Genomic DNA, 26,545 nt, shown 5'->3' with positions numbered 1-26,545 from the left:
TGCAGGGGGTTTTGATTCTCTCCAAAAATCTTTAAGCATCCTGAGGGACCATCCATGCATGGATATTTCTTTCCATGTAGGAATTATCCTTACACGATTGGGCCAGTGTTAATAAATGCTAACCTTAACATCAAACAACTGACATGGATAGGCAAACCTGTGCACTCCAGATGTTTTAGACAACTCCCATAAGCTCCAACCATTGGCCATGCTGGCTGGGGCTTATGGTACTTGTATTCCAAAACATCTGGAGGGCACCAGGTTACCTACCCCATGCCAATAATAAACACTCTAGACGTTTTCTTTTCATGTTGCAATTTCAATAACTCGGGTGGTTCACACATAATACTAAGCCAGGATCTAGTGCTGCATTCACAAACCTACGTGAGCCTCAGCAAAGCCTCAGGCTTCCCCACTCCCCACTCTCCTCTCCTCTCCCCTTCCTTTGCTGCCAGGAGGACTTAACCAGGATTTAGTGTCCGTGTCCCTAATTCTGGGCTTGTCATTATGTTCGAGCAAGCTTCAAAATAAGCTCTAATTTGTTAAACAAGCCAGAATATGTTGCTAGAGGGAGGCAGGTTGTGCGGGAAAGAGGAGGGGGAGGGTGGTGCATCCTTCCACCCCAGTGATGGGAGGCCTAGCACCAGCCTGGGTGAAAAATTTGTTGAATTTGCATTTTAATGAAAGATTACCTCCCGGAACCAAACATGGACCCGAACGCAATTTGCAGTTGGAAATGTGTACGTTTCAGAGTGTATGATATATTTTGCAAAACAAATGCATTCAACATGCATACATTTTAAAGAAAATGTGCAGGGAGAGAGAATGAAGAAGAAAACATAGGAATGGAGAAAGCTGTCTTAAACAAAGCAGTCCATGAGTCCACCTAGCTCTGTATTGTCTGCATCAGTAGCAACCCTAGAGTGCAGTTTTCCCAGCCTGATGCCCTCCAGACCTTTTGGACTGTAACCTCCCAGTATGCCTGACTACTGACTATTGCTCAGATGGGACACCAGGTTGCAAAATATCTGGAGGGCACCAGGTTGGGGAAGTCTGCTCTAGTGTTTCAGACAAGAGTTTTCCCCAGCCCCACCTGGACATGCTAGGGATTGAACCCGGGACCTTCTGCATGCAGCTGAGCTATGGCCATTCCCATGAATGAATGAATGAATGAATGAATGAATGAATGTAAAAGCCAGGGGTATGAGTCAAAATTGAGGGAAAGCAGTAATTCACTTGGGAGGGTGCCAGCTTTTATTTGCAAAAATTCTGGTTGAGTCCCTCTTTTATACTTTTAATACCTGGATGAAAATCCTTTGCAGTCAACAACTGCCTGAAGTCTGGAACCCATGGACATGACCAAATGCTGAGTTTCCTCCCTCGAGATGCTTTGCCAAGCTTTTACTGCAGCTGCCTTCAGATGCTGCTTGTTTGTGGGTCTTTCTGCCTTCAGTCTTGTCTTCAGTAAGTGAGAAGCGTGCTCTATTGGGTTGAGATCAGGTGACTGACTTGGCCATTGAAGACCATCCCACTTCTTTGCCTTGAGAAGCTCTTGGGTAGCTTTTGCTGTATGTTTTGGGTCATTATCCATCTGCAATATGAAGCGGCGTCCTATCAGTTTGGCAGCATTCGGCCGAATCTGAGCAGAAAGTATAGCCCTATACACCTCAGAATTCATCCTGCTGCTTTTATCAGCAGTCAGGTCATCAATAAACACCAGTGACCCGGCTCCATTGGCAGCCATACATGCCCATGCCATAACACTGCCTCCACCATGTTTGACAGATGATGTGGTATGCTTTGCATCATGAGCTGTTCCTTTCCTTCTCCATACTTTTCTCTTCCCATCATTCTGGCACAAGTTAGTCTTGGTTTCATCAGTCCAAAGAATCTTATTCCAGAACTGGGCAGGCTTTTTTAGGTGTTTGCTGGCAAAGGCTAATCTGGCCTTGAGCGTTACCAGTGGTTTGCACCTTGTTGTGAAGCCTCTGTATTTACATTCATAAAGTCGTCTCTTGACTGTAGATGTTGACAACAACATGCCTACCTCAAGAGCATTCTTGACCTGGCTAGGTGTTGTGAAAGGGTTCCTCTTCACCCTGAGCAGAATTCTGCGGTCATCCACTTTAGTTGTCTTCCGTGGTCTTCCAGGCCTTTTGCTGTTGCTGAGCTTGCCAGTTAAGTCCTTCTTTTTCAGGATGTTCCAAACTGTTGTGTTGGCCACTCCCAATGTTTTTGCTATCTCTCTGATGGGTTTATTTTGTTTCCTCAGCCTAATGATGGCCTCCTTCACTCGCATGGACACCTCTTTGGACCTCATGTTGAGAGTTCCAGTGAACAGCTACCAAATGCAAATGTAACACTCAGAGCCACCTCCAGGCCTTTTATCTGCTTGAGTGGTCATGGGGTACCCAGGAAACAGGCCACACCTGGCCATGCAGCTGCTTGTCAGCCATTCCTTCCATTACTTATGAGCCACCAATGATGGGGGTGTGTGTATGCCACTGGCTGTATTTCCTGAATGGTTAGTGCCCCACTTTTGACAAACCCCTTCAATTACAGCTGAAAGTCCTGACTTCGCTCCCATCTGGGTGTGTTTCCTTTCAACTTCAATGTGGTGGTGTACAGAGGCCAACTGCCAAAACAGTTATCCTTGTTCCAATATTTCTGGCCCTGACTGTAGCATGTGGGGAAGGCTCATCTCTTCCCACCCCAGTCAAAACGGGAACTAAACCACAACCACTTTGTCACTCAGCTAAGAGCCTTATGGGAAAAGAAGGTCCCATTCCCACCAACAGGAACTTTTTTTGGTAAGGCATATATCCATTGGCAAAAGGCAATTTTCGTTCTGACTGCAGCTTGGGAAGAAGCGATCAGTTCCCTGCATGATGCATTCCCAGTAAAACCACCCTCCCATGCCTGCAATTAAAGTAAAAATGAAGACGTAGCTACATATGATGCATTTAGCGTAACGTGTAGTTTGATCCTCAGTAGGCCTACTCAGGATCATTTCACAGAAGATACCTTAATTGTTAAGAGATCCTGAGTATGCATGCTTGCTTTGTAAACATAAAACATACTATTGGACCATGGAGATTCTAGTTTAAAAAAATGGACCATGCAAAATTAGACCATTCAAGTTTGAAGCTAAATCCACTGCTGCTCTAGATGTACTTTCCGTTAGCCTGATCATGATCTACACTGCTGACAGTAACGTAATTAGAAGGATGCTTGCCACCCTTCTATTTTAACTCTTCACTGTATTCTGAACATCTGGAGGAGTATTTTAGAGGAAATACGGAGCGTACCTGTTCTTTTTACACACGGCAGTTTCAGGTTTACCATCTGGTAGAATTTAGGTTAAATCTGCTGCTATTTGATGAATGTAGGCTTAACCCCAGTAGTACTCCATGTTGGTACACAACAACATTCATTCATTCATTTCATTTCATTTCATTTCTATACCGCCCAATAGCTGAAGCTCTCTGGGCGGTTCACATTTTCAGAACAGGGCATGCTGTTTTTAAAATATGCCCCAATGACAAGAAGGAATAACTGCTGCAAGGTTTTATTACAGAGGCTACTGCCTTTTAGCTAGTAATATATTACATATCAGACAACATATTATCTCCCTGACAAGGCCCGCCTGGTGCCAACATTGTTTTCTTTTCAGCGACAGGTTTCTCAGGCGTTTGGCAGCATATGACGAGTTTTAATCGATCCTGGGTTTATCTTACGATTGTGGATGATTGTTCAAAATTGTTTCAGACATACGTTGTCTATGTGTATACTGTCTGTTTGTGCATTTTTATGTAAATGGTTTTTAAATTTTGTATACTGTATTTTTAATGGTTTTTGATCTTTGTAAACTGCCCAGAGAGCTTCAGCTATGGGGCCATATAGAAATGTAATAAATAAATAAAAAAAAGATAACACAACAAATACATGTAGGACAGGATCGTGTGCACTGTTCCTTGATCCACCTTCAGAGTCATGTACATAGGCTGTGCACATAGAACTTAGGTGGCTGCTTTATACTGAGTCAGACCCTTGGCCCATCTGGCCCAGTATTGTAGACACTGATTGGCAGTAGCGGCTCTCCAGGGTTTCTGGCAGGATGCTTTCCCAGCCCTACCTGAGGATGCTGGGGACTGAACCTGGGTCCTTCTGCATGCAAAGCAGGGGCTCTACCACCGAGCCATGGCCCTTTCTCCTGAATGCATGTCGGCTTCTCTCCATGTGATCAGGAACCCTGCTTTTTCAGGACTTGCAGTCATATGGAGAGAGTCTCACAGCCACACAGCTGTATGCACACAGTCTCTCTTCAGACCTATAAAATAAACGTGCACAGATTGGGAAGCAGAGCCTGCTGCCACAACTCTTCCTACCACCAACGCATGTTCACTGTGCACACCTTGAACATATTCATGATGTGATTCAGTGGTAGGCTTACTTTCACAGTTAGGTTTCCCCAAGGTATATCGGAGGAGGACATATTCCGGGATTGCCAGTATTCCAAAGTGTTATTGCTGGGGTTGTCTGGCTCTGCACACCTGCATCTGAAAGGCAAAATGAAATGCTTGGGGCTTGTTGGTGATAACATATGCGAAAGAATTGGCAAAACACAGTCCTTAAGAGTGCCCCTGTACCTTTAAGGCTTGAATGGACGAACACTAGGTGTAGCTTTTCCTGACACCAAAATGTGGCAATGGAAGACGCACATGGGGAAGTTTCCATTCCATGAAAAAAACCTGAAGTCATGTTCTTGATCCTAGACTTAGATGGGGTTCTTGATTTTAAGGCAGCATCCCCCAACCTGGTGCCCTCCAGATGTTTTGGACTACATCTCCCATCATCTCAGCCAGCATAGCCAATGGTCAAGGGTAAAGTAGCCCAAAACATCTGGAGGGCACCAGGTTGGGGAAGACTGTTTTAAGTACATTCCCAAAGGGACAGGGCGGATCATAGAATCATAGAATAGTAGGGTTGGAAGGGGCCTACAAGGCCAAAACAAAGGATCCCCTTGTAAGAGCCTTGAGGCTGGGCCACATTGAGCAGATGCAGTTTTGCCATGGACCACTGCCACACTCTAAAGCAGAATGCGGAATCTACGGAACTTTTGCTTCCACAGGTTCTGAAAAAGACCAAAGCTCTGCCCCTCTCTGAAGGTGGTCATCCTAAACCAGGTGTACCCAACACAGTGCCTGCGGGCACCTCCAATGGTGCCTGTGAAGGGGTCGCCAATGTGGCACCTGCAGGCACCCATAAAACTTTTTTTTTTAATTCCCATTTTTTAAATATATGTACATGGATTTGTATATATCCACAGCAATGAGTACATATGAAATGCATACAACTTTCCAGCAATTATACATAGGCTTCAACAAAAGCAGCCCAAATATCCCAATAAGGATTCATTTGAAATGGTGTCTATATGCTACCCGTTCACATATTGAAAACGTTGTAAGGCCTTCACTCCATTGTATTATAGTAGGTGAGTGTTTATCCTTCCAATGTTGTAATATCAGTCTTTTACCTGTCCAAAGGGTGCAGAGAATCCTTTTATGCTGACCATTCATTAATTTCATTGAAGCAGGTAAATAATTTAAAAGTGTGTGTACATCAGTGAATATTAAGGGCTGTTCTGGTACAAAATATATCTGTGTAATAACCTCCTTCCAAAAAGAAGCAACTACTGGACGCTGCTAAAACTTACATTTAAAAGAAGCATTAGCTGTATTGCACTGCCAGCAATTAGCCAAATTAAATAAGCCCTTATTAAAGACACCAACAGACACAAAATGAAAGTTTTCACTAAATAAGATGCACCCTTAGATCCATAGATGCAACAGGTAGAGGCCAAAGTAGCGACCCACTTATTAGGCATTTTGTGGTGGTGCCCACAGCAGTATCTCAAATTCCCAAATGTGCCCATGAGTCCATAAGGATTGGGGGACTCCAGTCCTAAACATACAATTTCCATTTACAATTAATGGAGAAAGTGTAATAGTGAAAGGTTTCTCTGGGAAGTAGGAAGAAAAAAAAGTACAGTTGGATTCATACATTAATATATGAGGTGCATCATTCTGTTGTGAACAATTATTTGCAGTACTAAAAATCCTCATGCTCATTAAACAAAACAAAACAAAACAAAACACCACATTGTTGATTCACACTAGCCCTATTCAGGCATACAGTTTTAGAATTGTGTTGAGGGAGCCGGGGAGGCCCGCCCTGGCCTCAGTCCCTCCACGTTGACGGGGAAGGTCTGCAGAGGAGATGTAACCACACTAAAGCGAATGCAATTACAAAGCTCCACATGATCAGGAATGTTGATAAGGCAGGGTTCTTGATTGTGTGGAATTTTGAAATCACATTCATTTGAATGTGCTTACATTTTCACTGGAGACTTTCCCCATCAACATAGGGGGGGCGGAAGTGGAGGGGGCAAAGTGCATGTCCCTGGATCCTTCTACTCGATTTTAAAATTGAACCCCTGAATAGGGCTTAAGAGTTCTCTGCATTGTGATTATGCCAGAGCTCCTCCTAACCCTGTGTCACTAAAATCTTTTTCTGTACCATAACAAACCCTCTGCTTCTGAGGCCAAGCTGTGTTTTAAATAGTTTTATTTCCATTATATTTTTAGACCTTCTTGTGATTCCTGCTTTAGACTCTGATGTTTTAATTGATTGCTGCTTCTAACCAATTGTTCTATTATGCTGTTGTTGCTGTGACTTATATGGCATTTGGATTTTATTTGTGCTTTTATTGGACATCGCCCGGGGAGACTAACACATCTCAGGATTAAATAAATAAACAACAAGAATGTTCCTGAACTTATAGCACAAACTTGTGCAGGTTTGCTCAGACATAAGACCCACTGTGTAGGGTTTACAGCAAGTTCCTACTGTGCATAGGAACAGCAGCAGAAGAAGGCTACTGACCTTGTGCCTTGCTTGTGGGCTGCTCACATGTTCGTATGAATTCTGATTAAGAACCTTAGCAAGGTAAATTCACATAAGATGCTGTCAGTTATGAGCACATTGATATAGGGTTGTATCCAATGTTAGTCTAACTTGTCCCATTTATTTCAATGGATCTTCTCTAAGTAGGGCTAAAATTGAAGACAACCTATACCTACAAGAGCTGAAACATAAACTCTTAACAATGAGCAGTGCCAGAAATCAATGTCCTGCAGGCTTACGGCAAACAGCCTACAACACTATGCATGATGATTGCACTCCAAAAGCAGATTAGTCTTCCTAAACTGGCAAATACTGTGATCATGAAAGTTCCAAGACCTTTGGGGTAGCAGCTCATTTATCACTCATAAAATCTGCAAGGGACAAAAATGACTATATGAACTATATGTCAAGATATCCCTCAACAGTTAACCTAATGATAGGCTTCTGTTTCATTTGGTCAAGAAGAGCTGGGTAAGGCACCAAGAGCTTAAGCAAATATAAGTCCATGAACCAGCAAAGCCTCTAAAGCGCACACAAGATGTGAGGATGATACATATATTGGTTCTTGTTGGCTTTCCAAGTCAATATCCCCCCACCCCGTATAAACTGCAAACAAGGTTTTTAAGCTTGGCAGTTTAAAAAACATGGCTTAGCAGTTCAGTGTATCAGCTTGGTTTAGTGGAACTGGTGAATCAAAATGACAGCAAAACTCTAGAGTGTCGTACAGGTTCCATGTACTCAGACTTATGGATAATAGCCATTATGTTTATTTATATCATTAAATGTACTCAGTCTTCCATTTATATGCCCCTTAGTTACCAAGTAATACATTGCACAGAGCCATTCATGTACCGTCCCTTCCCCCTGCTTAGTTTGACATTCCTGAGATATACCTTGAGTGAAAGACATCCCTGGACTGAAACCACAGAACAATCTGCAACAGAAATGCTACATGAACTACAGTTTTGTGCTACATGAACAAGTCTTGGTCACGCTTGTCACCCTCCCCTTTCCCTCCTCCAGCACAGCTATGAAGAGACTGGACGCATTAGCTTCCATTTTCAATAACCACAGTTTGTCGTTATGTCTAAACTGGACAAACTGTGGTTAGTTTTAAATATGGTGTGCCAACAATCCAACTTCAAGCCATGGTTTATGGATATTAGTCTCTGATCCTTCTAACTGGAGACACCAGGTATCACACCTGGGATCTTCTATGTGCTCTATCACAGAGCTAGGGGGATCCCTCCTCAGATATTAGTCTCCAGAATCATCGGCTGGGGGATATGTGGCACTACTAAAATGGAAGCATGGGATAAGGAGAACACCACAGAAGTCCAGACGAAAAATATAAAATGTAAAAACTGTACAAGCAGGGCCAGCCCAAGATATTTTTGCTCCTAGGGAAGAAACACCAATAACAATAACTGATAATTTACCACTATTCAGTGGTATCTTAAACCTTCCACTTGAGGCAGCCACCCCATTCTGTATAACATATCAAAAACTAGTGCAAAGCTGAAGCATTTGGTCCGGACATTTTTCAGCATTTTTGGGAGGAACATACCCCGAAGACTATAATTGTCAGGAGCGGTGGTGAATTCTTACAATTTTCAGGGGGTTTGGAGGTGGGTGACTTACCATTCCAAATAAGACTATCAAAGTAATTGCGGCATTTTGAAATTATAAAGGAACACCACTGGGCCACTGAGGTAACTCTGCTGCCCTTCCAAATGGCAGCAAAGTTGTTTTTTTTCCATGTTTGAAGAAGAAGAAAAAGAGAGAGAAACCCTAGGCCACCTCATTTGGAATGTTAAGCCACCTTCACCCTAAAAATGGTAAGAATTCATCCTCACCCACTGGAAGTTGCTGAATATCTTCCCCACTTTTGCAGGTGAAAAATGACCCTGTGAAAGTGGGTGGTGATATTCGGCACAGTATCTTAAAAAAACACACCACTCACCTCTTCAGGCTCTGCCACACTGCAATAAAAATATTTTATTATTTTCCTGCTCCAGCACTGCTTTTAAAGCTCCATAGCCATTTTGAACTATATAGCTAAATGCAGGAACCACAAAAGATGCTGAGCGGGTAAACCAACGTTTCAAAAAGCAATTTAAATTAAAGCTTCAAAACAACTGTATGGGATTTGTTATTTCTCAGATTTAAGGAGGGGAGCTATTCTTTTGTATGCTGGTGAAAAATGCCTCTCAGAAAGAAACAATATCACAAAACTAAAGTGTTTTACCAGCATGATAAACCTAGGTCTATATAGGCACACATTCATATGTGTATGTGCATCCTGCCTTCCACCTGTGCGCACACACACACGTGCACACACACACACGCACACACACACACACAGAGTGTGCCTTCAGAACTAGAAAATACTCAATTTCTATTTCGTGGGTAGTTGTGGTCTGGGGAATAAACAGAAGCATTATTAAAGACTGCTGGGGCCTGCAACAAAATGTTGCAGTGTGGAGAGCTTCCATTCAGGTTTCCAGCCACTCCATTCCATTCCCTCTCCCATCTAGTTTTCTGTCCATCCGTCTGTCTGAAATGTCAGTCAACATTCCATGTCCACTGGGCATGACTAGTCCTCAGTGATCTGTTCTGAGTCCTACATGACCACACACACACCTTCGGGGATTTTTTCAAAATAATTTTTGTACTTCTGTAAACCCTACAGGGTTGGGGGGACATTGTCCCAAGCCTGCTGATGCCTCTTCCTCTTGTGTGTGGAGAGAGAGAGAGAGAGAAGATAGAAAAACACACACACTGGCAATGTGTTCTAACCCATACTCTCTTTATCCTTTTCCTTATCCTTTTTCTTCTTGTTTTACAAGGAAAACTTAAGATTAAAATGTGCTATGCAGGCAATGTAATGTAACGTAGGACTTGACTACCACACAATGCTGTACATGGGATGTGGTATGCCTATATCTGATACACAGAAGAATTATTTTTGTTCTGCTTTTGACTTTGGCTGCATTTTCATTGTTTTGTTAAAAAAAAACCACGAAGTAAAATAACATGCACTATCATCTATATACAGACTCAGAGAGAAGAGGCCTCTGATATTAAGACAATGATTGTTCCTCAGAAATCAGGCGCCCTGGCCACAATCTCATTGTACACTACTTATAGTGATGCACAATGAGTGTGGACGGGGTGCACATTCCCATCCACACTGAAAGATCAGGAACTGAACATGATGAGGCATCTGATGCTATCCCAATTCTCAGTGCAAGGTACGGATGGAGATGCTCGCTTCTATCTGCCTTGCACATGTACAAACAAGGTATGCACATCTCTGTCCACACCCTGCGGTGAAAATGGGGTTCAGGCCTGATACCTGTGCCTACATTTGCAGTTCCTCATCTAGCAAGGGAGCTGTATGTTGGAGCCTGCTCCTACAACATGGATCTGCCTTGCTGGGTGCATGACTATTCCCAACCTGGATTTTAAAATTCAAGGAAGGGCTGCTGATACAAAAAGACCTGAAAATCACAGCCAGCATGTTCAAAGAAAAACAAAATAAGGGGTGGCATCCAATGGGTTATAATGTTAATCTAACTTAAGTCCCATTCATTTCAATGGGTCTACTCTACATAGGACTAACACTGACTACAGCCCATACACACACAGCCACAATGTGGATATGCCTTGCCATAATGAATATTCAGAGCTCTGACAACAGGCTTTTAATTACAGGATTGGCCTAACCCTTCACTGTTGCAACATGTTAGACAGGTGTGCAGTGCCAGCTCTGGGACCAAAAGGCCACTGCCAGACATATTAGGCGGGGTGCTGTCCCATTAGCTGGGCAATACAGTCCTTACACCTGATGAAACTTACTTTCTTGTGTATGTATGTACATATTGGGGATACCTGTCTAGTCAGACATCACAGGCTGTGTTTGTCATGTAGCAGAGGAAGACACCATGTCTTTTTTCCTTTATTTTTTACTTGTATGTATCTTCCACAGCCAGCACTGTGGAAGGCAAGACTCATCAGTGCTCAACTGCTCAGTACTAGACCCCATTTCAATTTTTTAAAAAATCAGTACTTATCTCTGTCCTATCACACATTTGTGGAATCTTTCCTCTCTACATTAACATTTACAGGCTGGCTGGACATCTCCTTTCATGCTACTTGGCAGTAGCAGCCACCAGTCCCATACATCTCATAGACAGGGGCACACCGCTTTCAGGTCCAGGCTGAGTCCAGAAGTGTCTCATTTTACTAATGAAGCACTGTGGCATTTCTCATGATGGCTGAAGTGTGTACGGGTGTCAAATGACCCTCTCCCCTACTGACATCTTCAATGAATGCGTGAACTGACAGCAGATAGATGGCCACTGCCTGCACTCTCCTACATCAATGGTGGTCACACTCATCAGAGGTTGTGTGTTTGGCCCTCTGCACATACAGTTGAATGTGGCTCCTCTGCCCTCATTGCTCAGGGTTCCCAATTGGGCAGAGGAGCTGTATGTGCATTGGGGCCCCTTTCTCACTAATGCTGAGCCACACATCCACCAGGGGATGCACTAACAGTGGGCATGTGGAAAAGACATGGACAGCATGCATGTTCCTGCTACCCCCATGCCACCCATGCTCAATGAACCTGTGAAGGAATGGGACTTGAACACCCCTTATAGGTAACAGCAGAGTGCTACATTGGGTTACTTGCACATTGCTACACTTGGTCTACAGGCCAAATTAAGGCTGACTATGATGCACATTTGGTGACATCATAGTCTGCAAAACACATAGCTAGATAACAGTTATACAATGGACAGATGCCTCGGTGATTTATGGGGCAAATGCCAAAAACCATCTTGCCACATGCATACTAAACACATACATCCAGATCAATCCCAGAAGGGCCCAGTACTGGGCTGACACCAGACAACTTTCAGCCACTGTGATTTAAAGGGAACAAAATGGAAAACACAGAGAAATGTTTGAAGTTAGAATATGCATGAATTTACACTGAATGCAAGACTGAGGCTAAAGCCAAAGCCACATCTGGGATTCACATGTTTTAAACACTGCAGGGGAAAGGCCTGCAGACTTTGAGATGCAGTGGGCACAGTCAACAAGATGCTGCTTCTGCACAACTTCCATTCATTTCAATGGGCCTAGCACGGAGGTTCCACAAAAGTCCAGCTGAAATAAATGGAGGATCAGCATCAGCAGCACTTGGCTGACGGAATCCATTGATGTGTTCAGCCTGAATGACATGTCAGAATGACATGAACTTGGCACCTTAAATGCTTCTGAGAGTGGGATATTATGCTCCTAATTCTTAAATACATGTCATGGACAGATTGTAATATGCATATTACTATGCCAAAAGTGCTTAAAATTATTCAGTATAATCTGCTAATAATCGAGTGACTTCTGGTTAAGAATTCTTTTTTTGTTAGAAAACAAAATTTCACCGTGCAGAATAGGTTAGCCAAAAAGAGGGGGAGGGGCAGGCAGTGAATTCATCTCTGGAGTTTAAATACCAACCAGAGATGGATTGTTTCGACCACAAGAAACTGGCAGCATTTAAAATCATTTGAAAATCCTGTTTTTTTAAAAGTAAAAAGCCACATGTCATATAGCACATTCTTATTCCTTTCACCTTTCAGATCCTATCAGCGTTTACACCACAGACGGCAAAAGACAGGAATGCAGTTTCAGCACAGATCTCCTATGGCTCAATACCTACAATGTAAATGCTCACTGGGGAATATTCTACCACTAATTTTCAGAAATCACTTGGAAAAAATACAAAGGAACAAAGAGAAGGAATAGAGAAGGAAAAAGGGAGTTGCCATGACAACCTGTTTAACAGACAAGACAGGAAGGAAAAGGTCATCATGATGAAATAGTAGGCCAAAAAACAGGTTCTCCTTCCTTGTCAAACAGAGTAAATGTTTATGTAGCCTAGTGGTCGAAAGACCTAACGTTGCATTTGTCCTATTTTAAAAAATGTTCACAATTACAGCATAGCAGTATAATGGAAAGTATTTTCAAGACTGTTGTAGAGAATGCTGTACCTGGTATTATTTTGTAGTTAATAACAAAAGTGTCTTCCTGCATTTACAAAACCAAGCAGTGCCGTAGCCAATAATATTTGAATGCTAAAATGTTCTCTCCTCCACTAAACGCCTCTTATTGCTGTCAAAAAGAATGCAGCAGATAAGTGCCGTGGTCACCCTTATAGCTGGCATCTTCTTATGGGTTGGATCCAAAGGTGCCCGTCTGCCTCTTCCTCTCATGTAAGGGCTGTGTTACATTGGAAATAAAATGCAGAGGCGTTCTTCTGTGCAATTGCTCACATAAACAGGAGAACAACAATAAGCCCTTACACCTCTCATACCCCATAGCTCACTTTTGCACAAGCTCTGTGTGTTTGCAGAATACTGCTAGTAGCTATTTCCCATTTGTTTATGGTTGCTTGGTTCTAACCCTGTACATATTAGATTACCATTACTCACATATATGTAATAATACAGGCACTGGGGTTTACAATCAAACACTTGCAGTGCAGTCTTATACAGGTCTGCTCAGAGGAAAGCCCCATTGAGTTCCATGGGACTTACTCCCTGGTGAGTGTGTATAGGATTGCAGGCTTGATGATGTGTTTTGCTGCTCTGTTTTGCAAAATATGTAGTCCTTTCATAAGCTCCAGCAGGTGTCCTGTGGAGTGTTCAAATGATATTGTGACTACCTATATTTTAAAAGGCACAAATAACAATGGAGATACTGGAATCTAAAGGGTTTTTTTGTTATTCTTTTTAGCCTTAATATGAAAGGGTAATTCAAAAATGTATTAAGCCCCAGCACAGAAATGTATTGGGAACAAGGCCAAATTAACATGTGTCTCCAGTTGCTTCATTGCTGAGACTGGCTGCCAAACCACACGCCACCGTCCGCTTCCAACCAGTGAGATCCTGACTTACTTCTGATATAGCCTTAGAAATTCAAGGGATACATGAGATCATTCAGCACTGATTTACTTGCCTATCAAGAAACTAAATTCAACAATTGCATAAACACATAAACAGGGGCACAAACTTTCTACAATCTCTGTGCTGATTTCTTTGTAAGTACTTAAATATAAAATAGATGTATTAGCCTTCTCCAACCTTGCACTACAACCCTCACCGTCCCCATAGCCATGCTGGCTGGAGATGATGGGAGCTGTAGTCCAATATGTCTGGAGGGCACCAGGTCGGGGAAGGTTGAGATATATATTCTACCCATTCTATAAAATATTTGTAGACAGGCATAATATAAAGTTTGAAGACAGACATACTACATAAATACAAAGAGGGCTCACAGTGCTTTCACAATTCAATGACAACCCATATTCAACTTGTACTCTGGGTTGTTATGTATGAACCAGATCAATGGCCTCATTCACACATAATGCTAACCCTATGGTTTATTTAACACATACTTAACCGATGGTTTGTTGCCCTATGCAGGGTTTGTCTGGCAGACAATCAAATATACTACAGTGGTTTATTTTCTCAATCCTAGGGTTGTTTGTATCCCTCCTCCTTCTCCCGCTCCCCCCCCGCCCCCCATATCCCAAATGCCTTTGCGGTGCTGTAGTACTAGCATGTAAGGCAGCTGTTTCTTTTACCACTCTTGTTCACCTCTTCTGTAGGCTGTCCAAGCAACGCATGATCAACCCACAGTTCTGGGTTTACATGTAATGACAACCCATGGTTTAAACAACCCAAAGTTCACAACCCCAAAACTTCTTCTTGGTTGCTCAGGGTCAACATATCATGGTTTGTTAACACAGCTAGGTTTACACATCATGACAACCCAAAGTTCTACAATACATGTGGGTTAAATAAACCATGGATTAGTGTTATGTGCAAGCCAGAGTTGAGCATTACTATTCCCCATTGCACCAGATTCCTGAGATGTTGCTAGATTGTCCTAAGATGTGTTAACTGCAGGCCTAGAGCATATGGAGTTCTCATATTCTTCTAAATGGTCAGCAATGGTGGTGGTGAAGGGAATAAATAGAGATTTGCTCATGCATAAGCATCAGAGTAAGTGAGCAGTTTCAGAATGTATGGCAATTTATAATCTGGAGTTGTCAGGTGATGTTAAAACATCTGGGGAAAGCATCTGAAAGGCACATGCCTTGTAGGGGATTTTGATGAAGTTTTATTTATTTATTTACTGCATTTATATCCCGCCTTCTATTCTCTTGCAAGGTACCCAAGGCGGCTTACATTATCCTCCTCCTCTCCATTTTATCTTCAGAACAACAACCCTGTGAGGTAGGCTGGGATGAGAGTCTGTGACAGGCCCAAAGTTGCCCAGTGAGCTTCCATGCTCGCATGGGGACTAGAATGTAGACGCACCCTCTTCTGCCTATGGGATTTACCTGGAGTTCCACTCCTCATAGCTATGGATCCAGCCAAACAGATCTTTAACTGACTGAAGTGCTCTTGAATTCTAAGAAAAACAAGATCTTGACAATTTGGAGCAAAGAGAAAGGGATGATATTTTTAAAGAATGGTAATTATAATATTTTGGAAACTGCCATGTGTGAGGTTAACAGTGCAATCCTATGCAAATAGCCTTGGAAAAAAGACCCACTGTGTCTAACGGGGCTTACTCCCTAGTAAGTGTGTTTAGGATTACAGCCTCAATGAATTAAACTCCCAGTAAAACTGTATATATAGATTTATATTTGTGGTTCATGTTTTCTCATTTTTCCTTACGTGTTATGGCTCTGAAGGTTTAACAGTCTTGTGGAAAGAAACATCCATGGTTTGCTCCAACTTTGATTAAGATTGATAAAATCAAAAACAACTTTAGCTCTTAGGCAGGGCTGTCCTGAGACATTTGGCTGCCTGAGGTGAAGTGTGAGGTGGTGCTTGCCATTCCATGTTGAGAAGCCGACCAGGCTGGCAGCTGAATCAACACTGGCGACAGGACAGCATCCTTCACTTCACTTGTGGGTAGCAGGCTAGCTTAGGGGGCACAGGGCAAGCTGTTTGGTATATACAGCTCTGGCCTCCAGCACCTCACCGCTGCTCCCTGCGCTCTGGCATCTGCTGCTTACGGTGGCTGCCTCACTCTGCCTAATGCTAGGGCCAGCCCTTCTCCTAGTTATTATGATCTCCCACCTAATTATCTCTATTATACACAAATGTGAAGACATTGGGGCCTCACCGACTCCTTCATTCACAGATAGGCTATTAAGAATGATGAAGTACTACTTCAACAACTGAGAGATAAACTTTGGTATGCATATTATCCACGAACATTTTGTTCCATGCTTTCAAGACGGCTTTATTTTTTAGAACAGAACACACACACACAGAAACACATGCCACTTTCAAAATGATGGCATTTCAATACAGTTTGTGATAAGAGGGTCAGCTTTTCACAGGAACAAAACAGTCAAAAACCCTACTACACATGTGCAAGCCATTCAGTTCACCTAATGTCAGTCACTTGATCTTGGACCCTGATTACTAGAAATGTTTGAAAACTGAATATTTTAACTTCTCCCCTTTAAAACTCAGGACAGAAGTCCGTCTCATGCAAGGGACTGACCAGCATAGAACAACCAGGGCACAGACAGGACAGACTGTTTGCAGATGGACCATGATTCAGTGGGAGATCACATGCTTTGCAGGAGTGAGCTCCCATGCTCAATCTTTGGCATCTTCAGATAGCGTAGGATTCCCCTGCTTGAGACACTAGAAAACTGCTATCAGTAGGAATAGATAGTTCTGGGTTAGCCAGACAGGATGGCCTAGCAGAAAGCAACATCTAGTGTTCCTAATATTGGGCTTCACATACTTGGAGCAGTCAAAGGGCCAAACTGAATGTTCCCCTGATCACACACAGTGTAGCTGTACATGATAGTTTACTTACTCCTGTGTAAGCACATGCATCCCGATTCAGATCAGGACTATGGTATTTCGGGAGGGGAGGGGAGGGGTTAAACCTCTCCCACCCATTTCTCCCCCAAATTTCACCCCTATCATCTGTGGAGGGTTAAAAAAAGAGAGAGAACCCCTCCATAGATTCCCATGGTGGCATGGTCCCAATCTGAATAAGGGCCACACATGCTTACACAGACGTAAGACTATCATGCATAGCAACACTATGCATGATTAGAAGCACATTTAGTTTGCTCCTTAAATTAGAGGGAGTCCAGTGGCAACCAAGAACGGAACTCTGAAAATGGGACAGGCAACGTGTGTATAGGATTCCCCATTTCACCCAATATTGAGGGGAGAGGGAATCGAGAGTGCGGGTATGTTCTCAGCATTACATTATATGTAGCTGTTTAGTTGCAAGGAGTTTGTCTTGCTATTTCAGGACATGAACTCCCTGAGTTCATGTCAGTTCAATACCATTAAAAACTGTATCTGGAGGGGCCTTCTAGGCCGACAATGCTTCTCTGACCTGTCTCTATTGCTGAGGAGATGCTGACCATCATGCACCTTAGGCTGTAACTGAATCTTGCCTTTGCCCAAGAGAATATTTTTCTTTATGTATAACATAAGTGAATCTACAAAATCGTGATTTTTGATAGCTCAGCTTGCTTCATCCAACTGTGACTTCTTGAATTTAACAGTGAAACTCAGCCCCTCTGAGCATTTTATGTTTCCAAACAATTTCACCTCTCAGAGTGCAAATTATTTTAAGTGCTAGCATACCACAGTATTTCCATATGATAACTGCAATTATCCCTTTCTAATTTCAGCATGTGAAATCACTCTTATAAATCTCTTATTCTAGCAATGGGAGAAAAGGAGGGATCTGGTAACAGAAAGCAACCTAGACTAGCAGCTTTACACACTGAACTGAAACTGCATCATGGGGTTAATTACCATGCAGGTCACTGCAAACTGCCCAGACCTTTAGCACTAGGGGTTTGATCTTGGCTAAGCTAGTTGAACTTAGGTCCCACTGGATTCAATGGGACAGGTCAGCCAATGATCACTTAAGTTAAGTCCCAATGATTTCAATGGAAACCAAGTGCAACTCAGTTTGGGTTAGGTGGTCCTTTGGTCTGATGCAGCAGGGCTCTGCTCATGTTCTTTCTTCTCCCAGAGAAAGTGAGCTGTGTGAACTCTGTGCCTTACACTCTTCTCTAGCATCAAGACCCAGTGTAGGTATCACTTGTGGATTACAGTGGTTAAAAAAGGGAGATGCATTTTGGCCTGCAAATGTTAATCTTAATAAAATATTATACCTGTTTTGGGGGAGAGGGAGGGCAGGGCAACAAATACTGAAACTGCTGAAATTATTTATTCAACCCCAATATGTGAGAGTCATTGCTGTTAACGTTGTATTGATGAAATGAAGTTTGGTTTTGGAAGACATCAAGTTATTCCTGTGAGAACTTATATAGATGGATGAAGGGACAGCAAAATGTATAACCATGAAAGTCATCTTCCTACTGGGTACCCACCCGCCCTCCTATTCCTCATAGTGAAAACACTGCCCTTGATAAAAGAAAATCTCCCATGATTTAGTGTTGAAGTCATACTTACGAGTATTGTGTCAGTAGATCCAAATCATTATGCATGTTGATTGGATATAACTCGCTGAGATGATAGAGCTTCTCTAAGGCCTCATAAATGAAAATGATGCAGATAAGGGATGCAAAAGCTTCTTCTGTAAACCGAGTAATGTAGCACACAAGGGAACTTGCATCGGTTGCAACAAGAATGATACATAGAATCGCAGTCCACAAGCCAATGCTTGCTCTCAAAGAAAGATAAGAGAGCTCATATTCCCTATAAGAACATGCAAAGACATGGACTCATTAAATTCAATGTTGTCTCCAGGAAATAAGCTAATCCCCAAAATACCTTTTCTGAAAAATATAGCACAGACAGTAGCTACATATGATCATTTGCCAATGCCACACCATAAAGCGTGTTTCGGTACAAGGCTGAGTAATAAGTCCTCTGAGTAGCCGCTATCGCTTAGGAGGTGTCTAGTTCTCATGATGTCATGTCAACTTTGTTGCTTTCCACTCCTCTTTGCAGTTCTGATATTGCCTTGAAGGCAAATTCCTGGAATTGCTTGCAGATGGTGGAATTCCAAAGTACAAATGGTGCTCTCCTGCCTGCAAGGAATTCCCCATGCCATGGTAGTGACAGCTCTCGGCACACAAAAGGACGTGCACACAAAGGCCCCCTTCATCAAAGTGAATGGCCTCTCCTTTCCAAAGCTCCATGTATGCATTACAGAGCATTGTGGAGCTCTGGATTAGGGGCTCAGACCTGCAGCACTCCTGGGAAACCGTCCTGGTATCAGTTCTGATGAAGGGTGGTATATAAAGGTTTTAAATAAAACTGCACGTTCCAATTTACAAGTGTGAGGCAAAAACATAAGCATAATGCTATACTAAACAGGTGGGCTCCTGAGTCACCCAAACAGTCCCAAGGATGTGCCCTACTGAGGATGCTGCTGACTCTGTTGCCTCCTTGTCTCTGCCCTACCTCCACTACCTTTGCCTTTATGTGCACTCGTGCATAGGAACATAGGAAGCTTCCCTACACTGAGACAATTGGTCCATCTAGCCTACTCGACACTGACTGGCAACAGCTGTCCAGGGTTTCAGGCAGGATTCTTTCCTAGCCCTGCTTGGAGTTGCCAGAGACTGAACCTGGGACCTTCTGTGTGCAAAGCAGGTGCTCTGCCACGGAGCCACGGCCTTCTTCCCTAAGGGCCATGCACCGCTTTGGAGGCAAAGGCATGCTCTAATGTAGGGATGGGGAATCTGTGACCTTCCAGAAGTTCTTGGACTACAACTCCCATCATCCCTGACCACTGACTATGCTGGCAGGGGCTGATGTGAGATGGGGAGGCCCAACAACACCTGGAGGGCTGCCCACTCCTGCTCCAATAACCAATGCATGTAGGGGTATATGAACCCCACCCACCTGGCTCCGCTGGGGGTCCGCAGCAGGGAGGCGATCCGGTCCTCCCCCCAGAATCCTCCCCAGCTGCTGCTGGACTTCTGGCTGTGGCCGGTCTTCGGACGCAAATGGTGTCTGGCATAGCGGATGCCATTTGCTTCCCTTTGCCTTACCGTGATAGGCTATGTAAATCTTTACATAGCCTATCACGGTAAAGAGCAGGGATGCAAATGGCGTCCGTTATTCCATCTGCGTCCCTTTGCCTTACCGTGATAGGCTACATAAAGATTTATGTAGCCTATCAAGGTAAGGCAAAGGGACCTGGCCGGACCCAGCGGTGCCAGGTGGGATCCAGCTGGGTCGGACTTCGCGGGGTGGCAGGGTGGGGTGGTCTGTTCTGCCAAGGACTCAGAGTCTGTGGCGGAATTCTCCACCATCCCTAAATGCATGTCTTTAAAAAACCCACAGAAAACTAAGCAAAACATTGTATATCATACTGCTTTTAGGTTCAGCATTATCTTTTAGCTCTGATAATCCTCTAAGAGGCTCATGCAACAGAAGATGGAAATACTGAAAACTTTAAAGGGGTAGTGGGGGCGGGGGAAACCTGGTCACTTACTTGCAAAATTTGAATAATATCTTTTCAAACACCAAAACTGGTCCTGTGCTACCTAGTATGGTAAGAGGCTGGCCACCAAAGAGCGAGTACGCTATTCCAGTCATAGATGCACCAAACAAAGACTCTATTGCACTCTGCATGTGGGGGAAAAAAAACAAATCAGAAAGTTAGAGCTATTATTTTGGTTATCAAGACAATTGAGGAAATAGTTATTGCTGGTTTTAGAGAACTTATCATTCCAAATGCCCTGTTTTGTTTAAAATGAGTCATTCATGCAATGCTTATAAAATGCCAGCCATATATCTAAGAAAAACAGGTAAAAATTCAGATTAAAGTACAACACATACTATACGACCACCTGTTGCTTCTCCCAGCAGACCGCCAAATGTGATAACAGGAGACATACAAGCACAGTAGAGAAATAGAAATGATGCTAGACACTGCAAGCTGAATGCATCGGTGAAGTCACTCAAAAAGAATGGCGCTTTCCTCTTGATATCTAAAACCAAGCCCCCAAAAAACCTACAAAAATGAAAAAGAGACAGGCTTGTAAGTTTAAACTGAAATTTGCTTATTAATTTTTAAACATAAGAATACCCATCACTGTTACCAAATACATTTTAAAGTAACTGTTTAAATGTGTCCTTTGCATTCACTTTTAAAATAAAAAAAAAGAAACTGATCAGACCTCTTCGAACTATCTTATTGCCTCTGTACGTGCAAAGAGTTGCGCCTTCCTGGGATACTACTTCTACAGAGGTTCTTGTAAGAAAAGTGTTCTTAAAAATCTGGCCTTTTGTTATACTATATGTCTCAGGCTGTAATCTTCTTAGCTTTTAGTAAGAATCTTAGTGAATGCTTCGATCAAGCAGCAGTGCTTAGGAATAAAGGAAACTGCTTATACTGAGTTAGAGCTTTGGTCCATCTATTCCAGTCTCGGGAAAAGCTGCCTTTTCCCTAGTCAGAACATTATCATAGAATCATAGGGTTGGAAGGGGCCTACAAGACCACTGAGTCCAACCCCCTGCTAAGTGCAGGAAGCCTGATTCCTAGGCAGTCTCCCATCCAACTACTAATCAGGGCTGACCCTGCTTAGCTTCTGAGATCAGATGAGATTGGGCGCATCCAGCCCTTTGCTTGCATGCCATTGATCCATTTAATCCAGTATTGTTGATACTGACTGGCAGTGGCTCTCCAGGGTTTCAAGTAGGAGTTTTTTCCCCCCCAACCCTACCTAGAGATGCTGGGAATTGAACCTGGGACTGTCAGCATGAAAATCATGTGCTTTACCACTGAGCCACAGCCCTTCTGTAGTTTGATTGCTGGTAGGTCTAGTGACCGGAATATTCCCCTTGGAAATACATTTCTCACTCTTCCTCCCCTCACCACTCCTTCTTAAATTTTTGTTAATTTTAAATAGGCTATCCCTAATGGTAACGCCCTCTCATTAAAGGGCAAGAGTGAGAGGGCGAGAAAGACAGGATGTGAGCCAGGTTTTCTACATGGGATTTAGAAAACCTGGGACCTTTCACACTAATCTTGTAAGAAATCATGTTGCACAACTTTGGTAAATGGTTGCAAGCACAATACACCAGGGATGCAGTAACTTCACAATCAATTGTTGAAATGCTTTTAAGCGCTGCTGCAGTAGCCATATGGCTGTGGAAGTATCAGAGAAAGGAGAAGATGATGACCCATCCAGTTTAACACATAGATTATAGGCTTTCAGCGTTCATTGAGGTGGATGTACAATGAACCACTCAAGTATATAACAAAGAAGCTGGTGCCAGGTTGTGACCAAAGCCGCTAGGACCCTAGTTACAACAACATTACACAGGCAAATGCTCAAAAGCAGTCTTACAGCACACCCCTGAGCATGTTTAGTCAGAAGTGAGTCTCCACAGAGTTCAGTGGGACTTATTCCCTAGTAAGTATGGTTAGGATTGCAACCATAGTGAAAAACTGAATACTTATGCACCTTTTAAATTTTCGGAATACTTTATGGTTACTAGTATTGAACAATTTTAGTAATATTTACTTTATTTAAGAAAAATATTTTTTTCTAAGGTTCCAGTCTGATTGTTTAAAATATGGTACATGAATGTCTAAAGACAACTAAAAACATCCCCCGGTAAATGTTAAGTTTATAACTTTAAAAATGTGTACCTGAATTTGTTATTTACCAGATTCTAGTTTATGCTATTTTCTTTTACCTTCTTATTTTAGTATAGTTTGTATGTTTTTGCTATCTTTTTTTGCTATGTAGTAAATTGTATTATACTTTTGTTTGGTAAGCCACCCTGGGAACGAAGTTGAAGGGTGGGGTAAGTATATCAGAACAATCACAACAGTAAATACTCTGCCACTACCCCCCATTTCCAATCTGATCAGGGCCTTGATGATTTGTCTGGCCATAAATAATAGCGATGTAAAGAACGAAACCACGGGTGTATTAATGAGTGAAATGGCAGGCATCTTAGTTCAGTGATTTCTTACAAACAGAGGTGCACGTATGTGTGTGCATGGACAGCCCCATTCATTTCCAGTGAGGAAGGAGATTTCCATGTGCATGTGTTTGAAAAGAATGGAGCAGACTCATCCATTTCAACAAGGTCTCTGTGTGTACAATATCACACAAAAGGCGATGTAGATCAGCGTGTTCGATGACACGATTTTTTAAAATAGAACTTATATCTGGGAAATTATATATAAAATCATGTTTATAACTAGCTTATTACTAACTTTCCAGTACGTTGTAATTCTGGTCCTGAGTGTCCTCCAAGTGGCTCTGGGTCTCCATGAGCAGCAGTTCCATTTGGCACCCCTGGAATCTTACGTTTCTCCTAAACGAAAGAAAGATGGGATTTGTTTTTGTTTGTTTCACTTGAAATCGTGGTCTGGAAAGGAAACCGTTAAGGTCAGCTGGCAAGCGATTCATGCTTATTTGCAGTTTTCTCCCACAAGTGGTAGGAATCACATAGTAATGTCTAATATAAGGACCGTTAGCATCTGGATATGTCAGCCACTATCTGACAGAAGCAGCTTGAAAACAGCAAGGACAGGAGCCTGCTTATCAATTAATAACATCCCTCTAGGCTTTAGCACTGGCCCTGCCACAGGGGAAGCACCAGTCATTGTTGACACCTTGCAGCCTTACTAGAAATACTGCTAGGGATGAAAAGAAGAAAACAGTTATACCCAGAAGTATAGTGACGGGATGCCTCAAACTGACGCCCGTTAATAAACTATATTCTCTTGTTGGCATTGCTCCACCTAAGATCAGAAGGGAAGTAGAAGCAGATGCCTAAAGAACTAATAAGGGACTGACTCTCGTCACCCTTTGAGCAGATATATTCCCCCAATCCATCGACTTAGATCTAGAAAGAGCTTTATGTCAAGAACTAATATCCTAGAGGGGACCAAAGAACAGAATCCGATAAGAAAATGGAGGAATGAGTGTACTGACTTGAGTATTTTGATGAAGGAAGAAATGGCCGCTGGAAATACTCTCCCTTATATAGTTTGGAGGACAATGAACAGGATGAGGGTGGGGGTACCAAGGTGTAAGACGAATTTATTTAAGGGGGGGGGGGGTTGCTGGTTGATGACAATACATTATGTGAATGTGGAGAAACCCAAGGCCCAGCGCATCTGATGGTGTGTCGATTACTGCCAGAGTCTTGTACTGTTGTACAATCTACAGCAAGCTAATGACAAGGCTGTGGCAGTGGCTACATTTTGGCAGAGCAAAGTTTGATTTGGACACAAAATAAATAAATAAGACCCAGAAGTCTTCCTCCACCGACCCCATGGTTTCCTAGCTCATGGTACTTGCTCTGCTCAAGAGTGAACCTGTTTGGTGGTTTGGTAGAGCACAATGAAGTCCATGTATGGGCCGAGCTATGGCATATCCATTAATGTCTCTTTCTGGCTAACCTACTGGGGGCCCAATAACATATTAGCACATAAATGCACTGCGGTTACTACCCTGCATCTCCTCCCCCATGTTTAGTTAAAGAAGATGGAAGATGTGACATCGCTGTGCTCAATATTTTACTGAATCCCACCAGCTGGGACATGAAGTAGAGTCAGGGCATAAAAACAATGAATGCAATGTGTCACATCTTTAAATGTTATCAGGGAGGAGATGCAGGTCATCATCAGTCACGTTTATGGTAACATGGCTCTGTGAAGTCATGGAAAAACTTGTTCCAGATGACAACAAGCTGCAGAAGAGGCAAGTCAACTGGGACATAACTGTTGGCTCAAATGCTGGTAGGTCACAGAAGGAAAGAATCAAGATGCACTATTACTTTACAACAGGGGCACTGAACCTCTTTCAGTGAAGGGCCAAATTTCATTTCAGAGAAGCTCTCAGGAGCTGCAGGGATAGGTGGGGCCAAAGGCAAACATGGTGGGGCTAAAGGCAAAAGGGGTTAGGCTGCAATTCTATATACCTGTACCTGAGAGTAATCCCATCAAACTCAGTGGGATTCACTGTTAGTATTTCTCAGAACTTTCCATTCCAAAACAGTATAATATATTTCATTAGAAAAAGGTGATAAAAGCTTTTCACATTTTATTTTATATAACACTGGAAGCAGCAAACAATAATGCAGAAAAAGATTAAAAGATTAGACAAAAATTATGAACTTATTTCTAATTCAGAAAGAACCATGTTACATATGATACACAGAAATGTGTGCTTAAGTGGGAGTGGATTCAAAATATTTATCAGCATATGGTTCATTAGGTACTACCAATAAAATAAGTCCACTGGATGTACTATTCAATTGCCACTGCTGTCACAGAATGGTTATAGAACTGTCAGTCATGTAATCTGAAATCCTAATCAATTGTTTGCACAGGATAGGGTTTTTGTTCTTTCAGAAGGTTAGACAATAAAAGCGCATGCAGAACTGAAGGTAAAGATAGATAGATTAAAGTTAAAAGACAATGTTATCATTTCAGTACCTTAACATTTTAAAAATACTACACTGAATAATGTCAAATTTACACCTACCTGAGATGGAACATTTTTGGGAGGCTCTATACGAATCGTTGGGTCCCATTCTCCAGGAGGGAGAACAGTCACTTGATCAAGGAACTCATCAATCCCAGCAAGCAAGTCACTGCGATCTTTAGCTTTATAGGCAACATCATGAAACACCTATCAGAGAAAGAATAAAATACATGAGATGTTGCTTATAAGAGGAAATATAAAATCCCATATATGTACAGTCAGGTGCTTTTAAACAAAGCATGCAACTTACTTTCTTGCAAAGATGCAAAATATGTTTCAGTATACTGAACTCTTTGTTTTGCTGTTTTAAATGGTTTTAATTTTGATTTAAGCAGAATGTGCCACCTACTACTTAAAATTTAAGTAAAGCATTTTAGGTATAACTGGATACAAAATAAGTCTCAGTCGAAGAGGGGAGGGGGGTTAAAACAAATTACTTTTAAATATCTTTAATCAATTGCTGTTAATAGATAAATACCTCATCTGTCATTAATGTTCCAATTGACCTGCCAATCTCATGGTACTGTTGGCCTTTTCCTAGGGGTCCCAGAAGAATAAATAAAAATCTACAAACAAATGGAAAACAAAAATATTCAGAGGACTTTAATTTAATATAACCCTAACATCTGAACTAAAAGCAAGCTAGAAAAATCAAAGTTTACAGTCTGTCATGCATTACAGAACTTTACCAAGTATTTAAAAAATTAGAAAATTTCAAGATAAAAATTTATTTAAAAAAAAATGATGCACCAAAAAAAATGATCCAACTGTGGTATTTTTTGTAACTAGTAAAGGCAACTTGGCCTCTTCTGAAGTAACACACACCCTTCTATATGCACCAAGTTTGGGAGCAGGCCATGGGCTCATGTGTTTCCTAGAACAAAAAATGCAGCTGCACAAGTAGATCTGGTTCTCTGGTGCATATTATGCTGCAGCTCCCCTAAGAATCTGCTTGGGTGAACTGCTGCAGAAAATTTGCCCCGAACGGTTTTTATTCAGAAGAATTAAATG

At 42.3% G+C, this 26,545-nt stretch overlaps 1 protein-coding gene across 1 annotated transcript in view; it reads right to left on the bottom strand.

Moving 5' to 3' along the window:
- The window catches only part of SLC4A10 (solute carrier family 4 member 10), a 146,999-nt gene that overhangs the window by 23,300 nt on the left and 97,154 nt on the right, over positions 1 to 26,545 (bottom strand). The window contains exons 10-16 of the mRNA XM_084804563.1: positions 26,013 to 26,100; positions 25,535 to 25,681; positions 23,254 to 23,354; positions 20,859 to 21,033; positions 20,512 to 20,645; positions 18,516 to 18,761; positions 4,454 to 4,559 (exon numbers count right to left, since the gene is read on the bottom strand). Coding sequence (XP_084660689.1) covers positions 4,454 to 4,559; positions 18,516 to 18,761; positions 20,512 to 20,645; positions 20,859 to 21,033; positions 23,254 to 23,354; positions 25,535 to 25,681; positions 26,013 to 26,100 — 997 coding nt within the window. The remainder of the gene's footprint in view (positions 1 to 4,453; positions 4,560 to 18,515; positions 18,762 to 20,511; positions 20,646 to 20,858; positions 21,034 to 23,253; positions 23,355 to 25,534; positions 25,682 to 26,012; positions 26,101 to 26,545) is intronic.

This window comes from Heloderma suspectum, chromosome 1 (genome assembly GCF_057233095.1).
Source record: "Heloderma suspectum isolate Gila_16-S chromosome 1, 16-S_ref, whole genome shotgun sequence".
In the NCBI taxonomy this organism is placed as follows: Eukaryota; Metazoa; Chordata; class Lepidosauria; order Squamata; family Helodermatidae; genus Heloderma; species Heloderma suspectum.
The sequence above is the reverse complement of the archived record's forward strand: the minus strand, read 5'-3'. Positions and strand labels throughout refer to the sequence as shown.